Source organism: Thecamonas trahens, assembly GCF_000142905.1.
Source record: "Thecamonas trahens ATCC 50062 unplaced genomic scaffold supercont1.11, whole genome shotgun sequence".
Taxonomy (NCBI): Eukaryota; order Apusomonadida; family Apusomonadidae; genus Thecamonas; species Thecamonas trahens.
The window spans coordinates 184,500-204,217 of NW_013657669.1; the positions used below are offsets into that span (position 1 = coordinate 184,500).

The 19,718-nt window shown below is 65.9% G+C and overlaps 11 protein-coding genes across 11 annotated transcripts in view; 5 read left to right on the top strand and 6 right to left on the bottom strand.

Annotated features, from left to right (window-relative positions):
• The window catches only part of AMSG_02997 (uncharacterized protein), a gene marked incomplete at its 5' end in the record, with an annotated part of 3,986 nt that extends 3,824 nt beyond the window's left edge, over positions 1 to 162 (bottom strand). Inside the window, one exon of the mRNA XM_013904886.1 lies at positions 46 to 162. Coding sequence (XP_013760340.1) covers positions 46 to 162 — 117 coding nt within the window. The remainder of the gene's footprint in view (positions 1 to 45) is intronic.
• A 247-nt stretch (positions 163 to 409) lies between these two features.
• On the bottom strand, positions 410 to 1,021 carry AMSG_02998 (uncharacterized protein; the record flags this gene model as incomplete). Its single annotated transcript, XM_013904887.1, has 1 exon — positions 410 to 1,021. The coding sequence occupies one exon, from the start codon at positions 1,019 to 1,021 to the stop codon at positions 473 to 475; it is 549 nt and encodes a 182-aa protein (XP_013760341.1). The 3' UTR covers positions 410 to 472.
• A 448-nt stretch (positions 1,022 to 1,469) lies between these two features.
• AMSG_11737 (uncharacterized protein) lies at positions 1,470 to 2,350 on the top strand (the record flags this gene model as incomplete). The annotated part of the gene is made up of 3 exons (XM_013905032.1): positions 1,470 to 1,832; positions 1,932 to 2,178; positions 2,340 to 2,350. 3 exons carry the CDS (start codon positions 1,470 to 1,472, stop codon positions 2,348 to 2,350), a joined length of 621 nt encoding a protein of 206 aa, XP_013760486.1.
• Positions 2,351 to 2,574: 224 nt separating this feature from the next.
• AMSG_11738 (uncharacterized protein) lies at positions 2,575 to 3,723 on the top strand (the record flags this gene model as incomplete). Its single annotated transcript, XM_013905033.1, has 2 exons — positions 2,575 to 3,558; positions 3,721 to 3,723. The coding sequence occupies 2 exons, from the start codon at positions 2,575 to 2,577 to the stop codon at positions 3,721 to 3,723; spliced, it is 987 nt and encodes a 328-aa protein (XP_013760487.1).
• An 8-nt stretch (positions 3,724 to 3,731) lies between these two features.
• Positions 3,732 to 9,273, bottom strand: AMSG_03000 (uncharacterized protein; the record flags this gene model as incomplete). Its single annotated transcript, XM_013904888.1, has 2 exons — positions 3,732 to 9,230; positions 9,266 to 9,273. The coding sequence occupies 2 exons, from the start codon at positions 9,271 to 9,273 to the stop codon at positions 3,746 to 3,748; spliced, it is 5,493 nt and encodes a 1,830-aa protein (XP_013760342.1). The 3' UTR covers positions 3,732 to 3,745.
• A 148-nt stretch (positions 9,274 to 9,421) lies between these two features.
• AMSG_03001 (5'-AMP-activated protein kinase gamma-1 subunit) lies at positions 9,422 to 10,906 on the bottom strand (the record flags this gene model as incomplete). The annotated part of the gene is made up of 4 exons (XM_013904889.1): positions 9,422 to 9,439; positions 9,493 to 9,972; positions 10,002 to 10,522; positions 10,795 to 10,906. The coding sequence occupies 4 exons, from the start codon at positions 10,904 to 10,906 to the stop codon at positions 9,422 to 9,424; spliced, it is 1,131 nt and encodes a 376-aa protein (XP_013760343.1).
• Positions 10,907 to 11,203: 297 nt separating this feature from the next.
• On the top strand, positions 11,204 to 14,475 carry AMSG_03002 (uncharacterized protein). The gene has a single exon (XM_013904890.1). The coding sequence runs from the start codon at positions 11,533 to 11,535 to the stop codon at positions 14,233 to 14,235; it is 2,703 nt and encodes a 900-aa protein (XP_013760344.1). The 5' UTR covers positions 11,204 to 11,532; the 3' UTR covers positions 14,236 to 14,475.
• AMSG_03003 (uncharacterized protein) lies at positions 14,243 to 15,322 on the bottom strand (the record flags this gene model as incomplete). The annotated part of the gene is made up of 1 exon (XM_013904891.1): positions 14,243 to 15,322. The coding sequence occupies one exon, from the start codon at positions 15,320 to 15,322 to the stop codon at positions 14,243 to 14,245; it is 1,080 nt and encodes a 359-aa protein (XP_013760345.1).
• A 156-nt stretch (positions 15,323 to 15,478) lies between these two features.
• On the top strand, positions 15,479 to 16,782 carry AMSG_03004 (40S ribosomal protein S5). The gene is made up of 3 exons (XM_013904892.1): positions 15,479 to 15,537; positions 15,869 to 15,908; positions 16,257 to 16,782. Exons 1-3 carry the CDS (start codon positions 15,500 to 15,502, stop codon positions 16,761 to 16,763), a joined length of 585 nt encoding a protein of 194 aa, XP_013760346.1. The 5' UTR covers positions 15,479 to 15,499; the 3' UTR covers positions 16,764 to 16,782.
• A 203-nt stretch (positions 16,783 to 16,985) lies between these two features.
• On the top strand, positions 16,986 to 18,953 carry AMSG_03005 (uncharacterized protein; the record flags this gene model as incomplete). Its single annotated transcript, XM_013904893.1, has 2 exons — positions 16,986 to 17,065; positions 17,317 to 18,953. 2 exons carry the CDS (start codon positions 16,986 to 16,988, stop codon positions 17,807 to 17,809), a joined length of 573 nt encoding a protein of 190 aa, XP_013760347.1. The 3' UTR covers positions 17,810 to 18,953.
• On the bottom strand, positions 17,819 to 19,266 carry AMSG_03006 (uncharacterized protein; the record flags this gene model as incomplete). Its single annotated transcript, XM_013904894.1, has 2 exons — positions 17,819 to 18,952; positions 18,982 to 19,266. The coding sequence occupies 2 exons, from the start codon at positions 19,264 to 19,266 to the stop codon at positions 17,819 to 17,821; spliced, it is 1,419 nt and encodes a 472-aa protein (XP_013760348.1).
• Positions 19,267 to 19,718: the final 452 nt, after the last annotated feature.

Here is a 19,718-nt window from a genome sequence, read left to right on the forward strand (position 1 = left end):
AGGGGGGAAGGGGTACCAGAAGAGCAAGGCATGTTACTGGCGTACCTCTTCACCATCACGAACAAAACCAAACGGAAGAGCATCTTCGCCTTGGCCGCCACTGGCACCACCATCTTGTTCAGCCGGCGTCCCGCGGGTGTAGGTGAAACCGGTAAAGTCCATGACCGGCTTGGTCTTTCGAGAGCAGTGGCACGCCGAATGGGGCAAAGACACTGCCCACTGCCCCACTGCCTACCGTGTGGGCTTGGATCGAACGGGGCGATCGAGTCGGTTTGAGCATGTGTGTGTTTGTGTGTTGAGTCTGGTAGTGATCACTGCATACGGCAGCCTCGCATTATGTCTATGTCTGGGCCAGCGGGTGATGCAGGAGGTACTTGGATGGGACCGGCACTGATGGCGAGTAATGGATGGCAGGTATTGGGGTAGTAGATGGGGAATGGTGGAGGGTGGGGTCGAGGTTGCTGGCGCAGGCTCAAGAAGGGTAGTCGGAAGACGGCGGTGGACAGCTGGAGGATGGCGGCGGGTCCGAGGACGAGGCGGCGGCTTGGCGATCGGCGCGCAGCGGAGCCATGTCCGGATCGCGGACCACAAGGGTGGGATCAGCGAGGCCGTCGGCAAAGCGAGAGGCGATGGACTGAAAGTCCTTGCGGATGTAGGCGGTGACGTGGTGGGACCAGGGATGATCGCAGTTGCAGACAAAGGGCGAGAAGAACTTGACGCACGAGCACCGTGGCTTGGTGCACTTGTACGGCGGTCTGTTTGTGTGATCGGTGTGCTTGTGCTTGCACGAGCACACAGTCTTCCACGCGCCGGACGAGACGAGGTAGCGGAACTGCTTGCAATCGCATCGCGATGACGAGCAGCCAAAGTCGCGCGCTGTCTCGCCGCGCCCGCGCTTCCCGTGGTCCCGCAGTCGATGGTTGCACATGCAGTTGGACGACGGGCCGATGGGGATGCACTCGGCCTCGCACGTCTTGCACTTCCACGCCAGACACAGTTTGCTCACCGTATCACTCGCCATGGTCGCTCGCTCGGTTGCTGGTGAGGTGTCTCACCCTCCGCGCTCCCGTCGCCCTTCTCCATCTCCATCTCGGTCGTCCTTTGGCGCCAAAGCGCCGCTGCTGCCCAACCGGGTCGACACATGACTTCATCCGCATGATAGACGTCATGCATAGATGGAGAGAGCGTGAGCGTGTTGATCGGAGGTAATGGGCTAGATCACGACACAATTCGGCTGAGCATCACGGATGACCATGGCGATACGTACGAGCACGATTGCGATCGCCATGACGATCATGATCACGGTCGCAATCGCGATCACGATTGCGATCGCCATGACGATCAGGTCCACGATCACGATCACGACCACTCCCCTCCCGTTCCCCCCCTGCCCGTCTACACAGACCAGCCCACGCCACCACCTCTCCCTCTCTCCCTCCCTCCTCGTCCATCTCCATACAGGGAACGGCATGTTGGACAGACATCCACCGAGTCGGACGCTGTGGGTCAGGGGCTTTCCGGAGAACATGCCTCAGCCGCAGCTGGAGGCGTACATGGCCTCGCAGGGAGCGGTGGCCACCCGGGTCATGCGGCGCAAGGGCCCGCTCAAACACACCGCCTTTGTCGACTTTGCTTCGGTGGCTGACGCAGAGCTCGCTGCTGCTCGCATGCATGGGGCTCTGGTCATTGGCTCTCCGCTTGCTGTTGAGTTTGCCAAGCCAAAGACAGCGGCGGGCAAGGCGGCGGGCAAGGCGGCGGGCAAGGCGGCGAGCAAGGCGGCGAGCAAGGAGGCGGGCAAGGCAAAGGCCAGAGAGTCGACGGGTACAGAGAGCGTAGGCGCAGAGGGGGTGGGCGTCCAGGCTATGGCAGTACAAGCGGGACCGGGATCAGGACTGCGATCAGAACCACATGTAGGATCAGGACCGGGACAGGGCCAGACTGCAGTCTCTCGCCCGCTGCACATCACTGCTGACGATGTAGCTGCGGGCGAGGGACAGCCCATTGCGGGATACGCACCATATCCGGTCCCTCCGCTCAACAAGGCCATCCAGCGGTCGATCAACCGCTGGCTGGTTGAGAGCCCTGTCTTCTATGCCCAAGTCGTCCACCTCCTCAACACCATGGGCTTGCCGTACGACACGACACCAACTGCCGCCGAAATGCGCACCATCACCAAGCGTGTCCGCAAGCGCAAGCGCAAGCGCGATGCACCCACCGCTGCAGCTGCCTCCCCCGCCGAGGCCCCCCCGCCGCCACTCGCCCCCCCACCCCCTACCGCACAGCCTCCTTCCCTCACCTCCTCCTCCCATCCCCCCGCCGATAACCAACTACCCTCCAAGCGGCAGCATAGACTCTAATGAACGCCTTCTCCCTCCTATTTGTCTCCGATCCCGCGTCGTCGTCCTTCGGCCTCGTCACCGCGCCAGCCGCCGTCCGTCAGTTGGTCCACCGCTCGCCGCTCCCGCACACACCCACACAGTCACAGCCATAGCCACCTCACCCGCCCTTTGCTGGGTAGACACCCACCGTCCCTCTCTGTTTCCACCCCTCCACCCCTCTTCCCCACCACCACTCATGGACGCAGGTCCGTCAGACGTGGCCATGCTCACACATGAGCCGCTGGACCCGTACGTGGCGTCGCAGTTGGGGCGGACGACCCCACCCGAGTTCCACTTTGAGCACATGACGCCGGCGACACGGATGCTGCAGAAGCGGAAAGAAGTGCTGGAGGTGCAGCATGCGCTGGATCTGGAAAAGGCAACCTTTGCCCAGGTCATGTCCAAGGTCGAGGAGAAGGCTGCGGTGCTGGAGCAGACCAAGGAGAAGCTGCTGATGACACGGCAGAACTATGACGGCATCATCATGTCGCAGGACAAGGCGTACGAGGACTGCGTGGCAAACATCGAGCGGTGCAACGCGCTGCTGGAAAAGTACGATTTGGAGCTGAGGGCAAAGTCGCGGACACTCAAGGATCTCTCCAAACGTCTCGCCAAGCGCAAGCTCACTGCTGAGCGGCTGCGGGCGTATCCCGAGTTCCTCTCCAAACTCCCGCGCGACGACTACGACTTTAAGGAAGAGTCGGACATCACAGAGCGGTACAACACGCTCGACTCGACAAAGGTTGCCCTGGTTGAGCAGACAAAGCGCTGGACAAAGAAGCACTCGTCCGAGTCGCGCGCCATCAAGGCCGCCATCGAGTCGCAGCGCAACGAAATCGTCAAGATGTGGACCCAGATTAACCGCAAACGCAAAGAGCTGGAGGAGCTGCGCGACGAGACAAAGCGCCTCGAGGCAGACTTTGACCTCATGCTTGCCCGCTCCACAGACGAGACCCGTGAGCTCGGCGTCATCCTCATGGCCACCGCAAACCTGTACGACACAGTTGCAAAGCGCCCATATCTCACAGAGTCGGCCGGCGCCAAGGCGGACGTCTCGTCCAAGGCCCTGCTTCAGCTCGAGGCTATCGAGCAGCGGTATCTCGACCTCAAGACCATCTGCAACGAGCTCACCGCCCTGCGCGAGGGCGCAGAGGCTGCCGCCGCAGGCGGCGGCGCCCTCGTCCGACGCCGCCGCTCTGTCCGCCGCCCTGCCGGTTCCTCGCCGTCGAGCAAGCTGCCCCCGCTTCGTGCGGCCTCGCGTTCGCCGCGCCGCTCACCGCCACGCCGCCTCTCTCGTCGCGGCGGCCCTCTCCATCCGCGCGGTCCACGACCCCATCCCGAGTGACAATGAACGGCTTTCATACCATTTATGATTCGGCGTCAGCGTCGGCGTCGGCGTCGGCGTCAGCGTCGGCCTCGTTCTCAGCCTCTACATCAGCCTCTCCATCCGCATCTTCAGCAGGTTCGTCCTCATCCTCCTCGGCCTCGTCCGCCTCCTCTGCTTCTGCCTCTGCCTCGACCTCTGCCTCGACCTCAGCCTCGACCTCAGCCTCGACCTCAGCCTCGGCCTCAGCCTCATCCCGATCCTCGGCCTCGTCTCCATCTTCATCCTCGCCATCGCCATCCTCAACCGCATCCTCGACCTCGGTCTCGACTTCGGCCTCGGCCTCGGCATCAGCCACGGGCTCCTCCACCACGTCCATGTCGTTGGTGTCGTCAGCGACGGGCTCGGCCTCCGGCTCGGGCTTGCGACCAAACGCAGGCTTGACTCCGCTGCTAAAGCCGACCGGCGAAAAGCCAAAGGTCTTGCGAGCGCCGCCGCCGACGGCGCCGCCAACACCGGCGCCAAAGTTAAACTTGGGCGTGGACGAGCCCGAGCTTCCGCCAAACGGCCGGGTGATCTTGGGCGCGGTGCCCGGGAGCGCAGGCGGCGGCGGAATCTTGGACTTGGACTTTGGCTTGGGCGGCGCGGCGGGAGCCTCGTCCATCGGCTCGGGCACCGGCATCGGGGTGTCGATGCTCTGGGCCGGGACTGGCGTGGTCGCAGCCGGGGCAACGTCCATGGCGGCCTCACCGGCCAGCTTGGCCAGGAGCAGGTTGACCTTGCGCTCGAGGTTGACGGCCTTCTGCTCGGCGGCGGCCTTCTCGGTGAGCGCGGTCTTGCGGGCGGCCTTGAGCTTCTGCATCTTCTCCATGATGCTCTTGGCACGCTCCTCAAGTGCCTTGCCGCGGGTCTCGGCCTTGGTCAGGGCCGTCTTCGCCTCGGCAAGCTCGACCTCGGCCTTCTCTGCGCGGGCCTTGGCCTTGGCCATCTGCGCCTGCAGGTCGGCCACCGACGCGTCGCGCTTCTGGAGCTCGATCTTGGACTGGGCATCAGCGGTGGCCCTGCTCCCAGCGGCAGCCATCTCTTCCTTGAGCTTTTTGATGGTCTCCGCGTGCTCGCGCGCCTTGGTCCGCCACGACTGCCCGGCCTTGATCAGCTTGCCGCTCTTGGTCTTGAGCTCCGCCTCCGACTTGGCCAGCTTGGTCACCTCGGCAGACCGCTCCGAGAGCGCTGCACGGAGCTCGGCGAGTTGCTTGCTCGCGATGGCGAGCTCCTTGTCCTTGGCTGCCAACTGGGCCTTGGCGCCCTTGGCCGCCTCCACCAGCCGGGCGTGCTCCTCGGGGTCAACCCGCTTGTACTTGATCATCAGCTTCTCGACGCGAGTCTTCCACATACCGATCTCAACCTTGAGCGAGTCGCGCTCGGCGAGCGCTGCGTCGCGCGACGCTGCCAGCTCCGCCTTCTCCTTCAGCAGCGGCGTCAGCTGCTCCTCAAACGACCGGGCGCGCTCCTCCCACTCGCGGAGCCGCTCCATGTTGCGGCGCGACTCGTCGCGGAGCATCATGTTCGATTCCTCGTAGAGCGCAACCTTGGCGACCTTGTCCATCAGCTCCTTCTGCTCAGCCACTGTCCGTCCGCCGTACAGCGCCAGCGACGACGTCATGCCGCCTTCATCACCGTACGCCGCCTCGGCGCTGGCCCGCGCACGCTCCGTCTCCAGCGTACGCTGCAGGTGCTCGGCCTTTTGCCGCAGCCGCGAGGACTCCTGCGACGAGAGCTCGAGCTTGGCCCCGAGCACCTCCTTTTCGCGCTGGAGGAAGCGGACAACCTCGCGGAGCTCGGCCAGCGACTTGTCTCTGTCCTCCGCGCTCTCGCCGGCACCCTGGCCGCCGGCCGCCGGCGAGCCAAAGGTGGCGGCCGCCGCGCCGGGCCGCAGCGGCGAGCCAGCGAGGGTGGGCGCGCGTGCGTCGGCTGCTGCACCTGCGGCCTTGCCCACGCTCAGCGCCTGCGCCGTCACCGTCTCCAGTTGCGAGTGCAGGAATTCGTTCTGCTTCTCGACTTCGGCCACGCGCTCGGCCGTCGCCGCCACGCTCGCCTCGCTCTCTTTGCGGAGAGCCTCCAGCTCGGCGCGTGCCGCGCTCGCCTTGGCTTCCGCGGTGTGTGCGTCTTCGCGCGCCTTGCGCGCCTCGGCTTCCTTCTCCGCCAGCTCGCTGCGGAGGGCGGCGAGTGCCTCGAGATCCTTGGCGTGCGCCACAATCTCCTTCTCGTACTTGTCCTGGTTCTGGGTCGCCAGCGACTTGGCGAGCGCGACGCGGGCGTCGACTCGGTCTGCCGCATCACGCAGGCCCTCCATCTCGGCGAGGAGCGCTGCTTCACGCTCGTCGGCCGCTGCCTTGGCCCGCGCCAGCACCGCGTCGGCGGTGTTAACCTTTTGCTGTAGCGCAAGCAGCTCGGACGTGGCCTCCTGCAACTGGGCACCCTGCTCGGACACGGCTTTGCGCGCGTCGGCCAGCTCGGTCCGCAGGCGGGTGAGCTCGGCATCAGTGGTGGCCTTGTACTCGTCCGACGTGCGTGCCAGCTCGGCGTGCGCCTTCTCGGCCTCGGCGGCAATGGCCTTGAACTGCGCCACGTGCTGCTTCTCGCGCACCAACTGGCGCTGGAGCTCGAGCGCCTGCTCGCGGAAGGCATCGCCCGACGGCAGGCTGCCTGCAGCCTCGCTACCGCTTGTGGACTCGCCGCCGGCACCGGCAACTTCCATATCCTGCACCGCGCCCTGCGAGAGGTTGGCGGCAAGGCCGGGGTTGGCCAGCGCCACCTTGAGCTCAGCGCGGGCCTGCGACGCCTCGTCGCGGGCAGCAAGGAGGGCGGTCGCCTTCTCGTCGAGCTGGCGCTGGAGCGCGGCAATCTTGCCCTCGGCAATGGTGGCGGCCTGCGACGACCGCTCGCGCAGCGCATCGAGCTGGTTTTGCAGGAGCTTGGCCTCGGCCCGGGCCGACGCCAGGTGCTCCTCGGTCGTCGCCTTGACGGCAGCGTGCGACGACTCGAGAGAGGCGATCATGGCCTGGAGCGAAGCGAGGAGCTTCTCCATCCGCGCCACCTCGGAGCGGTGCGACTCGGTCTCGGCGCGGGCGCGCTTTTCGGCCGAGAGTGCGACCGAGGCCTCGGCCTCGGCCTTGGCCAGCGAGGCCTCGCAGCGGCGCAGTGCGTCGCGGGTTGACACCAGGTCGTGGTCGGCGTTGGCCAGCCGCTTCTGATGGTCGACAATCGAGGTCGAGAGCTCGAGGATTCGGGTCCGTGCCCGCTCGTTCTCGGCGTCGAGCGCCTTGCGGTTGGCGAGGAGCTGTGCAGCCTGGTCCTTGTGGAACGCAGCCTCGGACGTGGCCTTGGCAGCCTCAAGCTTGGCCTTGGACTCGGAGGCGCGCAGGGCCTCGATCGAGTCGTTGAGCATGGTCTGCGACTTGGCGGCTTCGGTGCGGAAGACGTCAAAGTCGGCCTTGACCGCATCGAGCTCGTTGCGGACGCGGGTGAGCTCGGACTGGCCTGAGCCGGTCGAGCCGGGCGCGCCGCCTTCGGCCACGTACCGCGAGTCGGCCTGGGCAAGGAGCGAGCGGTACATGTCGCGCTGGCGGGCGACCGAGGCCACCATTTCGGTCTGACGGTCGTGGGCGGCCGACATGTCGTCCAGCTCGGCCATGGCCGTGCGCAGCTTGTCGGCAAGGTCCGACTCGAGCGCAGCGCGAGCCTCGGAGCTCTGCTTGGCCACCTGGTCACGGAGAACAGCATTGGTCTTGCGAAGCTCGAGGTTGACGTTGTGCAGCTCCTCGATCGACTTGAAGAGCGAGGCATCGCCGTCGGCATCGGCACCCGGCGCCGGCGCCTCCTTGCCCTGGGCCTCGGCCAGCTCGTAGAGGAGGACCTTGACCTGGAGGGAGAGGTCCTCGGCCTCGCCGCGGACCAGCTCGTTCTCGGTCGAGAGGCGAGCGGCACGGGCGAGCGCGTCGTCGCGGGCGGTCTCGGCTGCCGAAACCTGCATGCGCGCGTCGAGCAGCTGGGCGGAGAGCTCCGAGTGCAGCGAGATGGCCTCGTCATACTCCTTCTCCTTGGCGGCGAGGACCGGGCCCTTCTCCTCGACCTCGACCAGGATCTGCTGCAGGTACTTGTTGAGCTTGCGGTTCTCGCGCTGGCTCGCCTTCAGCTCGTTCTCGACCTCCATGAACCGCGAGTACATCTCAGTGACCGAGAGCGCGCCCGGCGAGCCGAGCGCCGGCCGGGCCGGCGAGCCCGTCGGTGAGGCCGAGCCAATGAGAAAGGCGGCGGCGGCGGCGGTCTTGGACACGGCAGCCAGGGTCTTGCGCTTCTTGGCCGACGGCGGGCCCTGGGCGAGCGGAGCGGGCGCTCCGCTCACCTCGGAGTCTGCACCCTCGTCCGAGTCCGAGTCTGAGGCCGGCGAGTCGGAGCGGCGGCGGGTCCGCCGGCGTGACGGCGAGTCGGCGCCCAGAGGCGAGTCGGCGGTGGCCGGGCGGAGACGCAGCGCGTCGGCGAGCTGGTTTTGCAGCTCGACCCGCTCGCGGAGGAGCTCGTCAATTTTGGCGGTGTGTGCGGCCTCAGACTGGTCGACGAGCGCGTTGAGCTCGTCGAGCGCGGTTTGCAAGCCGTCGGCACGCTCCTTCTCGTGGGCAGCCTCGTCCTTGTACAGCTCGATGAGGCGAGTCTGGGTCGCGTTGGTCCGCGCAAAGGCCGACTCCTTGGCAGCCATCTCGTCGCGAAGTTCGCGGAGCTCGGCAGCCTTGGCGTCGAGGGCCTCGGTCTTGGCGTCGAGGTTGGCGCGGATGCGGGTGAGGGCGTCGTTGGCGGCGGCGGCCTCGCGGCGGGCTGCATCGAGCTCGACCTGCGAGTCAATGCGGAGCGTAGACGCCTCCTTGCGGGCAGTAAGCAGCTGCGAAGCCTTGTCGTCGAGCTCAGCGGTGAGCCACTCGGTGTGGGAGCGGGCCTGCTCGAGCTCGCGCTCGAGACGGGCGACGCGGAACGATTCGGCGACCAGGTTGGACTCTGCCTCGCGGAGGGCGACCTCGACGTCAGCCTTGGACGCCGACTCTGCGGCAAGGCGCTCGAGCGACGACGACGACGACGCAGCCATGCGGTCGACGTCCTTGCCCTTGAGGTCGAGGAGGTTGAGGAGCGAGGCCTTGTCGGCCTCGAGAGAGGCGGCGTAGCTCTTGAGTGAGGCAGCGTCAGCGGCGGCAGCCGAGGCAGCGGCCCGGGCAGAAGCAGCCTCGGCCTTTGCAGTCTCTAGCGCCTCGCCAGCCTCGCGGAGCTCAGCCTTGGTGCGGTCGAGACTGGCGCTAAGCGCCTCAGCCTCGCTGCGGGCGAGCTCGGCGGCGACCTCGGCCTGGTGAAAAAGATGCTGGTCATTGACGGCCTTGTTGGCGGCGGCAGCAGCGGCAGCCTCGGCCTCGCTACGGAGCTCCTTAATGTACGTGTCGGCCTTGCGGGCGACGTGCCAGGCGGCGGGCACTCCCTGTGCCTCGCTCACCTCCTCTGCAGTGAGGAAGAGGACGTGTACGTTGCCATGGGAGTCGCGTGTGCCGACCCTGCCACACCGCTCACTCGCCGCCGAGTCGCAGACGGTGGTGATCGCGCGCCGCCTCACCTGGCCGCGCCCACCCGGCGGCGCTTTGCTTACCAGCACGGTTCTGGGCCAGTGCGGAGCAAGATAGGTTTAAGCCTTGACCTCGCTCTCTGCGGGCAACGCTGGCTCTGACGGCGGGGCGAGGGTGGCGAGGAGTGGACGATGTAGGTGAGTAGGTCGGTGATGGAGACGATCCCAACGATGCGTGAGGTCGAGTCGACGCAGATGAGGCGGTGGGCGTGTGTGGCGCGGATGGTGTCGATGACGGAAGCGAGCGAGTCGTGCTTGGAGCAGGTGTGGACCGAGGGCGTGCGGAGGCGGTACTGCAGCGCCTCGTGGACTGAGATGTCCAGGTTGTCGTACGCCTGGGCCCGGGCGAGGTCGTAGACATCCGACTTGGAGTAGACGTCGATGACGACGCCCGTGGCGTCGATGATGGGGATGGCGGAGATGCGGCGCTCAAAGAAGATGTTGAGGACAACAATGAGCGGAGTCTCGGCCGAGATGGTGATGACCGACTTGAAGACGCCGACGCCGAGGTCGAAAATCGACTCGTCCATGAACGGTGGGGTGTTGGAGACGGCGGCGGTGGCGGCGTCGATGATGTCCCAGTGAGTGAGGATGGCGAGGATGGTGTTGGTCTCGGGTCGACGATCGGCGCGCGGTGGACGCCGTTGGAGAGAAGCATGAGCGCCGTGTGCAGGAGGTTGTCGGTCGGCTCGGCATACACAAGCTTGTGGATGAGTCGCCCGGGTGCGTCCGGGTCCGACGCCGCCAGCTCGCGCCACCGCGAGATGGAGTACTCGACAAGCTCGTCCATGCCGGCAAGCGGCGAGCGGTAAAAGTGCTTAAGGACGGCAATAAAGTCGGTCATTGAGATAAGGCCGACGTACGCGCGCCGCTCGGCTTCCCACAACGGTGCCGAGCGCACATTGTTCTCCACAAGTACCTGGAACGCGTCCTTGACCAGCAGTCGCGTGTCGAGCACCACAACCTTGGACGACTCGGGCAGCAGGTCGTACGTCGTCACCTTGCGGAGCGCATCGCGGTAGACCCATCGCGGATCAAAAACCCCATCATCCCGGCGGTCTTCGCCGGCCAGGTCAGCGTCATCACCACCGCCACCAGCCTCTGGCGTCGTTCTGCTTCCACTTTCGTCCGCCTCGATTCCGTCCATCTCCAGAGCCATTTCTGTTCCTCCCGCAGCCCAACTCGCGCATGCATGTGAGTCTCTTGCGGCCACTAATAATCTCCTGAATCCAGCATGACGCTCGATGGCGCTGTGGTGCCCTGTTCTGCTTGCAGCGCTCTCGGCTGTGGCTGTGGCTTCCTCTATGCAACTTTCGCCAGGCAGTCAGAGACAGCAGGCACACACCCTCCCCTCCCCCTCCCCCTCCTCCTCCCCCTCTCCCTTCCCCTCCCCCCCCATCCCCTTCATCCCCTCAACACCCTCATGACCGTACCTGCCAGCGACTTCTCTGCATGGTCCGGGTCCAACACAGCTGTGGCAAGCGAGCCACCAACTCTATCGTCGTCCGAGTCCGAGTACGACGACGAGGCGAAGCGGCCGCCCATGGGAAGGATGGACATAGCCCCGTGCAAGTGTGTGTGTATGTGTGTGTGTGTGTGTGTGTGTGTGTAGTTGTAGAGAGTCAATCCAGGCCAAGTGAAAGAGTCTCCACTACTTCTTCTCTCCCTGTGTGTGTATTCCCTAGGGGTATGCGGGAGGCAGAGCGAGAGAGAGAGAGAGCACAGGGGGGGGGGGGGGGGGGGAGGGGATGGAGATCGGTCTTTGGGAGCATGATTGATTGATTGATTGGATGTGTGTGTGTGTGTGTGTGTGTGATGATGGTGATAGGCAGGTGGGCGGGTGAGATCATCTTCATCGGATGGAGAATGGGGCTGGGTCAGTGGCTGGGGTAGCCGGTGCGGCCTTGCCGGTGTAGGCTTGCTGGTGTAGGCTTGCCCGTGCGGGGATCGAAGCTGAGGAACACTATGTTAGTCACATCGGTACGACGTAGTGAGGGTGGTGGGATGGGTAGAGGGGTGGGCGGGTGAGATCATGCCCATCGGATGGAGGATGGAGGGGGAGCAGAGCTGGTGCGCCGCAATGGTGCAATGAGACAGGAGACAGCCCCCTCCCCTCCTCCCACGATACCCACCACACGCACACCACTCTACGTCATCCGCCCACAACCGGCATGCAGCTGGCGCTTGCTTTGGCGGTAAGACGGAGAGCTGTAGCTCTGGCCATGGTGGGGACGGGCGTGACGCGACGAGAGACTCGGCGCTGGGGCGAGAGGCAAGGCGAGACGGGGAGGCGGGCAATGACGGCGATGTCGGTGGCAGAGCCATCGGCGGTAAAGGCGGTGGTCGACGAGTCGGCGCCCGTAACTGTTGTCCGCGGTGGCCCTGGGACGGGCAAGTCGACAGCTGCGGTGGCCAGAGTCCGTGCACTGGCGCACGCCGGACACGATGTGGTGCTGGTGGTACCGTCGCGGGCGGCGGCGGCGGCGGCGGAAGCAGCGCTCGACGACCACGCGGCGGTCTTAGGCGACCGCTATGCAGTCGCGACATGGCCGAAGTTTCTCGGCAGCCTGCTGCCGCGATCGAGGGCTAAGATGCCGGCGCCACACCCTCTGGCGGCAGCAACAGCGGCGGCTCTGGCGCATCCGCTTGGCGCACGGCTGTCGTCGTACGACGAGCCCGCGGCGGCAGTGGCGGCAGCTGAGAGTGACAAGCTGACGCTCAAGGCGACGGCAGTGGTCGTCGATGACGCGCAGGGCGCGTCGTTGCTGCATCTCGCCGCACTGCGTGCACTGGTCACTCGCCACGGCCTTGCTTCGCTGACGCTCATGATCGAAGACGGCCCGTTGGCTCTGCCGCCGCGGGCGCTCTCCGATGCTGTGGCGCGCGGGTGTATTGACGTGCCGAGCTCGTTTGCTCCGGCAGAAGTGGTGGTTCACGAGCTTGCCTACCGCTTTGTCCGCAACGAGGCTGCGGACCGGCTGCTGGCCTGCCCGCCGCCGGCTGGGCTTGCGTCGCCGACATGTGTCGAAGCCAGCTACACGCGGTACGGATCCGAGGCTGCTGAGGCGAGCGCTGTCGCCGACACACTTGTGCATCTTGTGGTGAGCGAGGGCGTGCGGCCGGAGCGAGTGGCGGTGGTCACGCCATCGCATTCCGCGCTGCCGCGGCTGTGGACCTCGCTCCTCGACGCGTCGCTGCCTGTGGCATACTCGGGCTATCTCCCACACAGGCTACTGAACCAGCCCGAAGTCCGGCTGTGTGCAAGCGTGCTCGAGCTGGCGGCTTCGCCGACGGGTGCATCCCCATTGGCGTGGACAACGCTGCTGGCATCGGGCCTGGTGGGAGTGGATGGTGAGGTCCTGAGCTTGGTGGCACGGGAAGCGCAGCACGGACGCGATAGCGTCCGGATCTACGACTTGCTGGCCGAGGATGAGCGCGCGTGCAAAGTGACCAGCGCGCTCGACATGCTGCATCTCGAGTGCAACCTGCCGGGCGCGTCGGTCGCGGGCCTTGTTGCCGACTTTGTCTTTTCGCGGTTGAGCGACGAGCTGTGCGACGAGCTGGGCGCCTTGTCCGGCAGCCGTGGCGCGCAGCAGATGGCCAACATGGAGGCATACTTTAAGCTCCTTTCGTCGCTCTCGACGTCCGCGGCGTACTCACCGGCAGCGGGGCGGCTGCTCCTTGCCACTCGCAACCTCGAGGCGGCCGGGGATGATCCGCGTGTGTTGCCGGCGGCGGTCGACGTCGGCCCGGCCGCGGGCGCAGTGGTCCTGGGCACGCCGTCGGTGCTGGCAGCAGGCACGCAGAGCTTCGACCATGTTTTCTACGTCGCTGCCGCGCGGCCGTCGGGCGAGCTTGTCCGCGAGTTGCGCCGCGCGAGTACCGATCCGGAGCTGCGCGCCTTTGCAGCGGGCACGCTCGGTCTGACCTGGCGCGAATCCCCGCAGCCATTGGCCTTGTCGGCGTTGGGTGCAGCAGCGGCGCGGGCACACAAGGCGCTCCACATTACCAGCGGGTCTGGGGTCCTCTCGCTGGATCCGGCAGTAGCCAAGGTGCTCGGAGTGCCGGCCGAGGCGGTGCAGGAGCGGCAGAGCGCGCCACGGAGTGCTCGAGATGTCAAGCTCGTCGGCCCACACTACGCACTCTCGGCTCTGGGAGCGGAGGCGCTGGCGGCAGCAGTGGCAGACCCGGTGCGGCGAGCAGCGACGCTAGCCGAGGCCACGACCTGCCCTGCGCGACTGTACTTTGCTCACGAGCTGGGCGTCACAGGCAGTCCGCGGCCGGCAACAACCGCGGGGGTAGCAGCTGGCGCTCGGGCCGCTGCGCTGCCGCACGTGGTGGGCGGAGAGGGGATGGCGGCTCGTGAGGCCTACAACGCCTGGTGGGTCCAAGTTGGCGGATTTGACCTCCCGCCGCAGGTCCCGGCATACCGCGACGGCATGGCGGCGATCGAGGCCGCCTGCGCCTCCGGCCCGTGGGCTGCTGAAGACCTGATCGTGGACGCCTCCGCCGGAGTGGTCCTCGCGGTACAGCGCGAGTGCATTGCCGGCTACACGCTGGCGCTTGACGATGCAAGCAAGAGCCTGGCCCGGGCGAGTAGGGTGGGCTCGCTCCTGCGAGTTGTCGCCGCCCAAGCCGGGCCCGAGTGGAGCGGCGAGCTGGTGATGACCGAAGTTTCAACCGGCGACGTGGCGAGCCGCAAGTGGAGCCCGCGGCTGCGGGCGCTATCGCGCAAGGCAGTGGCCGCCGCGGATGAGCTACTTGCGCGTGTGACGGGCAGCAGTGGCGGTGAGATGGAGGCGTGGCCGAGCCGGCGCGCCTGTCTCGGGTGCAGCTGGCGGAGCGTGTGCCCATCGAGCGAGGCGGCGTCGTGAGTAGGTGTCATGCGCCCTGGATGAGCGGTGCCCGCTCAGACGGCGCCGAGTCTGGCGGCGGCGTGCGATGTGTGGCGTGCATGAGAGCGAGGGCAGCAAGGATGGTAGCCATGCCGGCGGCAGGCCAGAGGAGTGCCACGCCCTGGCCGGCCCACTCGTGGAAGAAGAGCGCTCCCTCGATGGCGGCGACGACCGGGACGGCAAAGTCGACGCCGACCTGCCGGACGGCGCCGAGCTCGCGGACAAGCACAAACTGGAGGAGGTAGGCAAGACACGATCCGCCAAGCCCGAGGTAAACCACGCCGCCCCACGCCGAGCCGTCCATCGACGCCAGCCACGCCATACGCGCTGGGTAATGGTGGCTGAGCGAGAGCGGATGCCATGTGTCGACAGCGGCGGCAGCAATGACCGCGACAACCGCGCCAGCAGCGGTCTGTGCCAGGGCCAGCCGCACGTATGAGAGGCGCGGCCCAAGGACGGCTTCGGCTACGACGGCGGCTGCGCCTTTGCATGCCGCGGCGACGAGGACGAGGCTGTATCCCAACAGCGTGTCCGAGACCGGGCGAGCCGTGGCGTGCTTGCCCGACTTGCCGGCGAGCGCCTCGGCATAGAGCAGGGCAACGCCAGCGAGGCCAAGCGCGAGTGCCGGCCACAGCGCACGGCCAAGCGTGGGTGGACGGCGAGCGAGCGCGACGAGCGCGGCGGCGATGAGCGGCGAGGTGGCAGCGAGGACGGCTACGACGCCGATGTTGATCCCGAGATTCATGGCGATGGGATAGAGGGTGTACGGGATGACATTGTTGAGTAGCGCCATAGCGGTGGCAGTCCGGGCGAGAGCAAGCCCCGACAGTGGAAGCTTGCGCTCATCGGCAGCGAGCACGTCCAGAGCCTCATGCCGCCTCCGCCCAAGTCGATGCAGCACCGGCGAGGTGACGCCGAGCGCAGCGGCACCGATGACCAAGCGCAAGGCGGTGAGCGAGAGTGGCGGGACATGAGCTTTGGCGACCTTGGTAAAGGCAAAGGCCGAGCCGGCAACAAGGGCCAGTGTGGCAAAGGCAGCCGCGATGGCAAGCGGATGCATGGCCATGGCCGGCGGAGCAGGCCGCGAGGCAGAGGCTGGGGAAAGACGGTCCGCGGTGGTGAACTCGTTTCGCGCGAGCGATAGAGTCGAAACTGGGAGTGAGCGAAAAGTGAGAAACAGAGTTGAGGGTTGCCGATTTGCGCGAGCTCGTTTACTTGCCACCATCTCTCTCGTGAATCAATCATGGCAGCCATTGAGGGTGTCAAGCTCTTCGGCAAGTGGTACGTGGACAACCGAGCGCTTCCAGCATCTCATCCCCCCCTGCCTCCAGCAACCATACACAGTGGACATTGTGTACTGCAGCACCAACGCGGCCTCTGCTCTTGCATCCCCTCTGCGCTGCGGCGCTCTCTGCCCCCATGCCTCGCCACGGGTGGCCGAGGAGCAGCGAGCGACGATTTTATGTTTGCGTCCCCATCCCGTCACCGGCGACTGCGGCCTTGGGTGAGAGCCAGCTGCAGCCTGGTAATGCCCGCACCCCCCGCACCTCGATGATTACTCACTCTACCACATGTGCTTCTTTGCTATCCCCTTGCTTGTGTGCGGTTATAGGTCGTTCGACGACATCGAGGTCAACGACATTGCGCTCATGGTACGATCAGGCCAATGGCCCATTTTTGCCCGCACTCGCACACGGCCACACACACAGCGACCAGGAGCGTCCCACGCAAGCTGTTATCATGCTGCAGGACCATGCGCTGATGCACCGGTACCGGCGCGTTTATGGCTGTCGCTCTCTTCCGCATCTGCAGTCGCTGTGTGGCTGTGCTGGGTGTGGGAGCTCGTGGTGGGCGGTGGATGGCGGCGAAAGACTTTGTGTCTGCCGGGCGGCAGCAGGCCACCCCAGGGACATGGGGAATGAGAGGGAAGGGGGATATAGGCACGGGAGAACTCACGGGATATTTGTTGTGTTTGTGTGAATGTGATTATGTGGGGATAGGACTACATTGCTGTCAAGCCCAAGTCTGCGCAGTTCCTCCCGCACTCTGCTGGTCGCTGGCAGGTCAAGCGCTTCCGCAAGGCCACGTGCCCGATTGTGGAGCGCATGACGTGCTCGATGATGATGCACGGCCGTAACTCCGGCAAGAAGCTCATGGCTGTGCGGATCATCAAGCACTGCTTCGAGATCATCCACCTGCTCACGGACCAGAACCCGATCCAGGTGCTCGTTGACGCCGTCGCCAACGCCGGTGCCCGTGAGGACTCGACCCGTGTCGGCTCGCACGGTACCGCCCGCCGCCAGGCCGTCGATGTCTCGCCGCTCCGCCGCGTCAACACGGCCATCTACCTCATCTCGGTCGGTGCCCGTAACTCGGCCTTCCGCAACATCAAGACCATCGCCGAGTGCCTCGCCGACGAGATCATCAACGCCGCCAAGGGCTCGTCGAACTCGTACGCCATCAAGAAGCGTGACGAGACAGAGCGCGTTGCCGTCTCCAACCGCTAAAGGAAGCGTTACCTCCTCATGTGCTTTGGTCAGAGTGGGAGGCGAAGGAGAGGAACGTGGCGCGAGCTGGGCTTCTGCTCGCTCTCGCACACGTGACGAGAGAGACCGGGAGAGCCAAAGAGAGAGAGAGAGAGAGAGACACGCACTGCACCCCTCCCCCCCCCACACACACACGCCAGAAGCTTTACTACGAGACGGAGTGAGGCTGTCTGCTGTGTTTGCATGGCAGCAGAGACTAGCTCCTCCGGCGCTGTGGCCGAGTGTCGGGTGGTGGTCGAGGCCGGCGAGGAGTTTGTGGACGGGTACGCAAGCCAAGGCGGCGAGGGCCGGTGGGAGGGGGAGGGGAGGGGCATGAGGGGGGAATGGGGTTTATGCCATTTGCTGGAGGTTGTAGGGTAGGGTGAGGGCATGGGCGGTGGCTGGCTGACTGAGTAGACGGCGGCTGATGGCGGTGCGGTGCGGACGCGGGGGACGCGGCGGACGCAGTGGACGCTGACTCACACGGGCTGGCTTTCTCGCGGACGATGGAAACCGGGGAGTGGGTCGGGGGTAGCTGGGAGGTCGTCTCGATTAACCAGTGGGACGTGGAGCAGGTGCGGGTGCTGATTCTGTCGACGGCGGCGCTGTATCGGATCAAGTACAAGGCATCGAGCGGAGAGATCCTCCACCATCATCGCCAGCCGCTCGACGACATCTGCAGGATCCAGATCGGCCGGTTTGTGTTTGGCACCTTTGCGGTGGCACGGCTCTTTCGATCAGCAGCCGACGAGGACGGCATAGTTGGCTTACGGATCTTCTCAGCCGAGCATCGTGGCGGCTCGTCGCTGCTGGATGAGGCGCAGCCTTTTCGAACGTATCGTGCGGCGCGGGCGGCGCTGGTGGACCTGGCCTCGCCTGACGCGCTCGTTCGCAGCATCGCCGACGCGATCCTGGTCGCGCAGGACGAGGCGCTCGGCAGGCGGTGCACACTCGACGAGTTTGACATCAAGCGGTCGAACGTGCTCGGCCCGCTCTCCGTGGTGCGCAACAAGCTGAGCGGCGTGTAGGGGAGGTGTTTACGCCGACGATTCCGAGTCGTCGTCGTCGTCGTCGTCGTTGTCATCGTCGTCGTCAGTGGCATCGGCAGCTTCGGCAGAGGCCTTGGCATCGGCAGCGACAGCCTCGGCGGCGGCAGTCTTGGCGGCGCGCGAGTGAGCGGACCGCGGTGCAATCTCGGCGCTCGCCTTGGACGAGGCCGACTGCTGGGCGGCCTTGGCAGCCTTGGCCTTGGCGCGTTTCTGGGCGCGGGCGGCATCCTTTTTGGAGAGCTCCTTCTTGACGAGAGCGTCGTAGTCGGCGCGCTCGGCTGCGGCGCGCGTCTCATGGTCGGCGCGCTCGCTCGAGTGGAGGCTCTCCCAATCAGCGTTGAGGCGGTCAAAGACGGCGACGAGGTCGAGCGGCGCGCCCGGCTCGGTGTCGGCGAGAACGGCGCGCGCAGCGCGCTCGCGGTTGTTGTCAAAGTAGATGGAGCGGGCGGAGCGCGGGAGGGCAATGCCGGCCGGGATGGCATCGGCGTGGATGTAGGCATTGTGCGGGAAGCGGACCTTGTAGGTGGCGAGCTTTGCGGCGTAGGCCTTCTCTTCCTCCTTGGCGCGGGCAATGTACTTGGCCTTGTCCTCGTCCGAGGTGTTTGTCCAGGCCACCTTGCGGGCCTCCTTGTAGGACATGGCGTGCTCCTTTGCGTAGTCGACGGTGGCAAGGTGGTCCGGCCGCGGCGGACGCTTGGGTTTGAACGGGTCGGCGGTCGTCCGCTGGCCGGGGTGCAGGCGGAAGAAGGCCTCGAGCTGGACGAGCTCAATTGCAGCGAGGCGGGCGTGCTCAGCCTCAAATGGCTCGCGGTCCATGGCTGGAAGCGACTCGAAGCGCTCCTTGCCCTCGGCGAGCTTGGATCGGTACTCGGGCGTGGTCACGTTGAGCGAGGCGAGCTCGGGGTAGAGGTGGCGAGCAAAGAGCTCCGCTGCCGGCTTGGCCCGCTTTGGCCGCCGAATGGCGGCGCGGGTCTTGCGGGTCCGGCCGGTGCCGCGCGTGATGGCAGCGGCAAGAACCGGCGGGAAGAGGTCGCCATCCACGCCCGGCCCGTCGATGGCGGCCTTCTCCAGCGCGCCAGGCGCGTAGTACGGGAACTTGTCAATAAAGGCCTCCAGAACTGCCTCTGATTGGCGGCACGCCGGGCGTCCACGGCGGCGTGGGCCATAAACTGCGCCCGCTCTCCTGGCGACAGCGCCGCATACCGCGCCTTGATCCGGGTGACCTTGTCGGTGTGGGCCATGTCGGCGTACTCGGCCTTTGCACCCTCGTGGGTGGAGAAAATGATGTTGACGTTCCGCGCAGCGGTGACCTTGTTGGCATCCGCCAGCGCCTTGCCAGCCATCGGCCGCCCATGCTTAGCCTTGTGCATGTTCCGCACCACACGTCGCGCCGACGGCAGCAGCGGCACAGAAGCCAGCACTGGCACGCTCTCCATTTCCGTCACTGTCGTCGTCGTCGTCGTCGTCGTCGTCGTCGTCGTCGTCGTCGTCGTCGGTGGCCGGGAGGATTCTACCCCACGCGACGCAGACCGCTTCTGCCGCTTGGTGGGGCCGGACATGGTAGGTGTGTGAGGGGGGGGAGGGGGAGGAGAGGGGGGGAGGTAGAGGAGAAGTGGACGAGGGAGAGGGAGGGAAGGAGGGAAAGGGGTGACGTGGGGTGGGGTGGAGGTGGAGGGGTGGGGTGGGGTGGGGTGGAGGGTGGAGTGGGCGGGATCTGATCGTGATCGTGATCTGATCGTGATCGTGATCGTGATCGGGATCGGGATCGGGATCGTGGTCGGAGTTGGGAGAGGTGGTGGGGGAGGTGGAGGGTGGGGGGAGGAAGGGGGGAGGAGGAGGGAAGAGGGGGAGCAAGAAGAGAGAGAGAGGAGTAGTTGGTGAGAGGAGA

Excerpts from the sequence above, each read along its gene's own strand:
- AMSG_03002 (XM_013904890.1), top strand. The coding sequence starts at position 11,533 with ATGCAGCTGGCGCTTGCTTTGGCGGTAAGACGGAGAGCTGTAGCTCTG.
- AMSG_03004 (XM_013904892.1), top strand. The coding sequence starts at position 15,500 with ATGGCAGCCATTGAGGGTGTCAAGCTCTTCGGCAAGTG. Across the intron at positions 15,538-15,868 it reads GTCAAGCTCTTCGGCAAGTG|GTCGTTCGACGACATCGAGG; the intron begins GTACGTGGACAA and ends GTGCGGTTATAG. Across the intron at positions 15,909-16,256 it reads TCAACGACATTGCGCTCATG|GACTACATTGCTGTCAAGCC; the intron begins GTACGATCAGGC and ends ATGTGGGGATAG.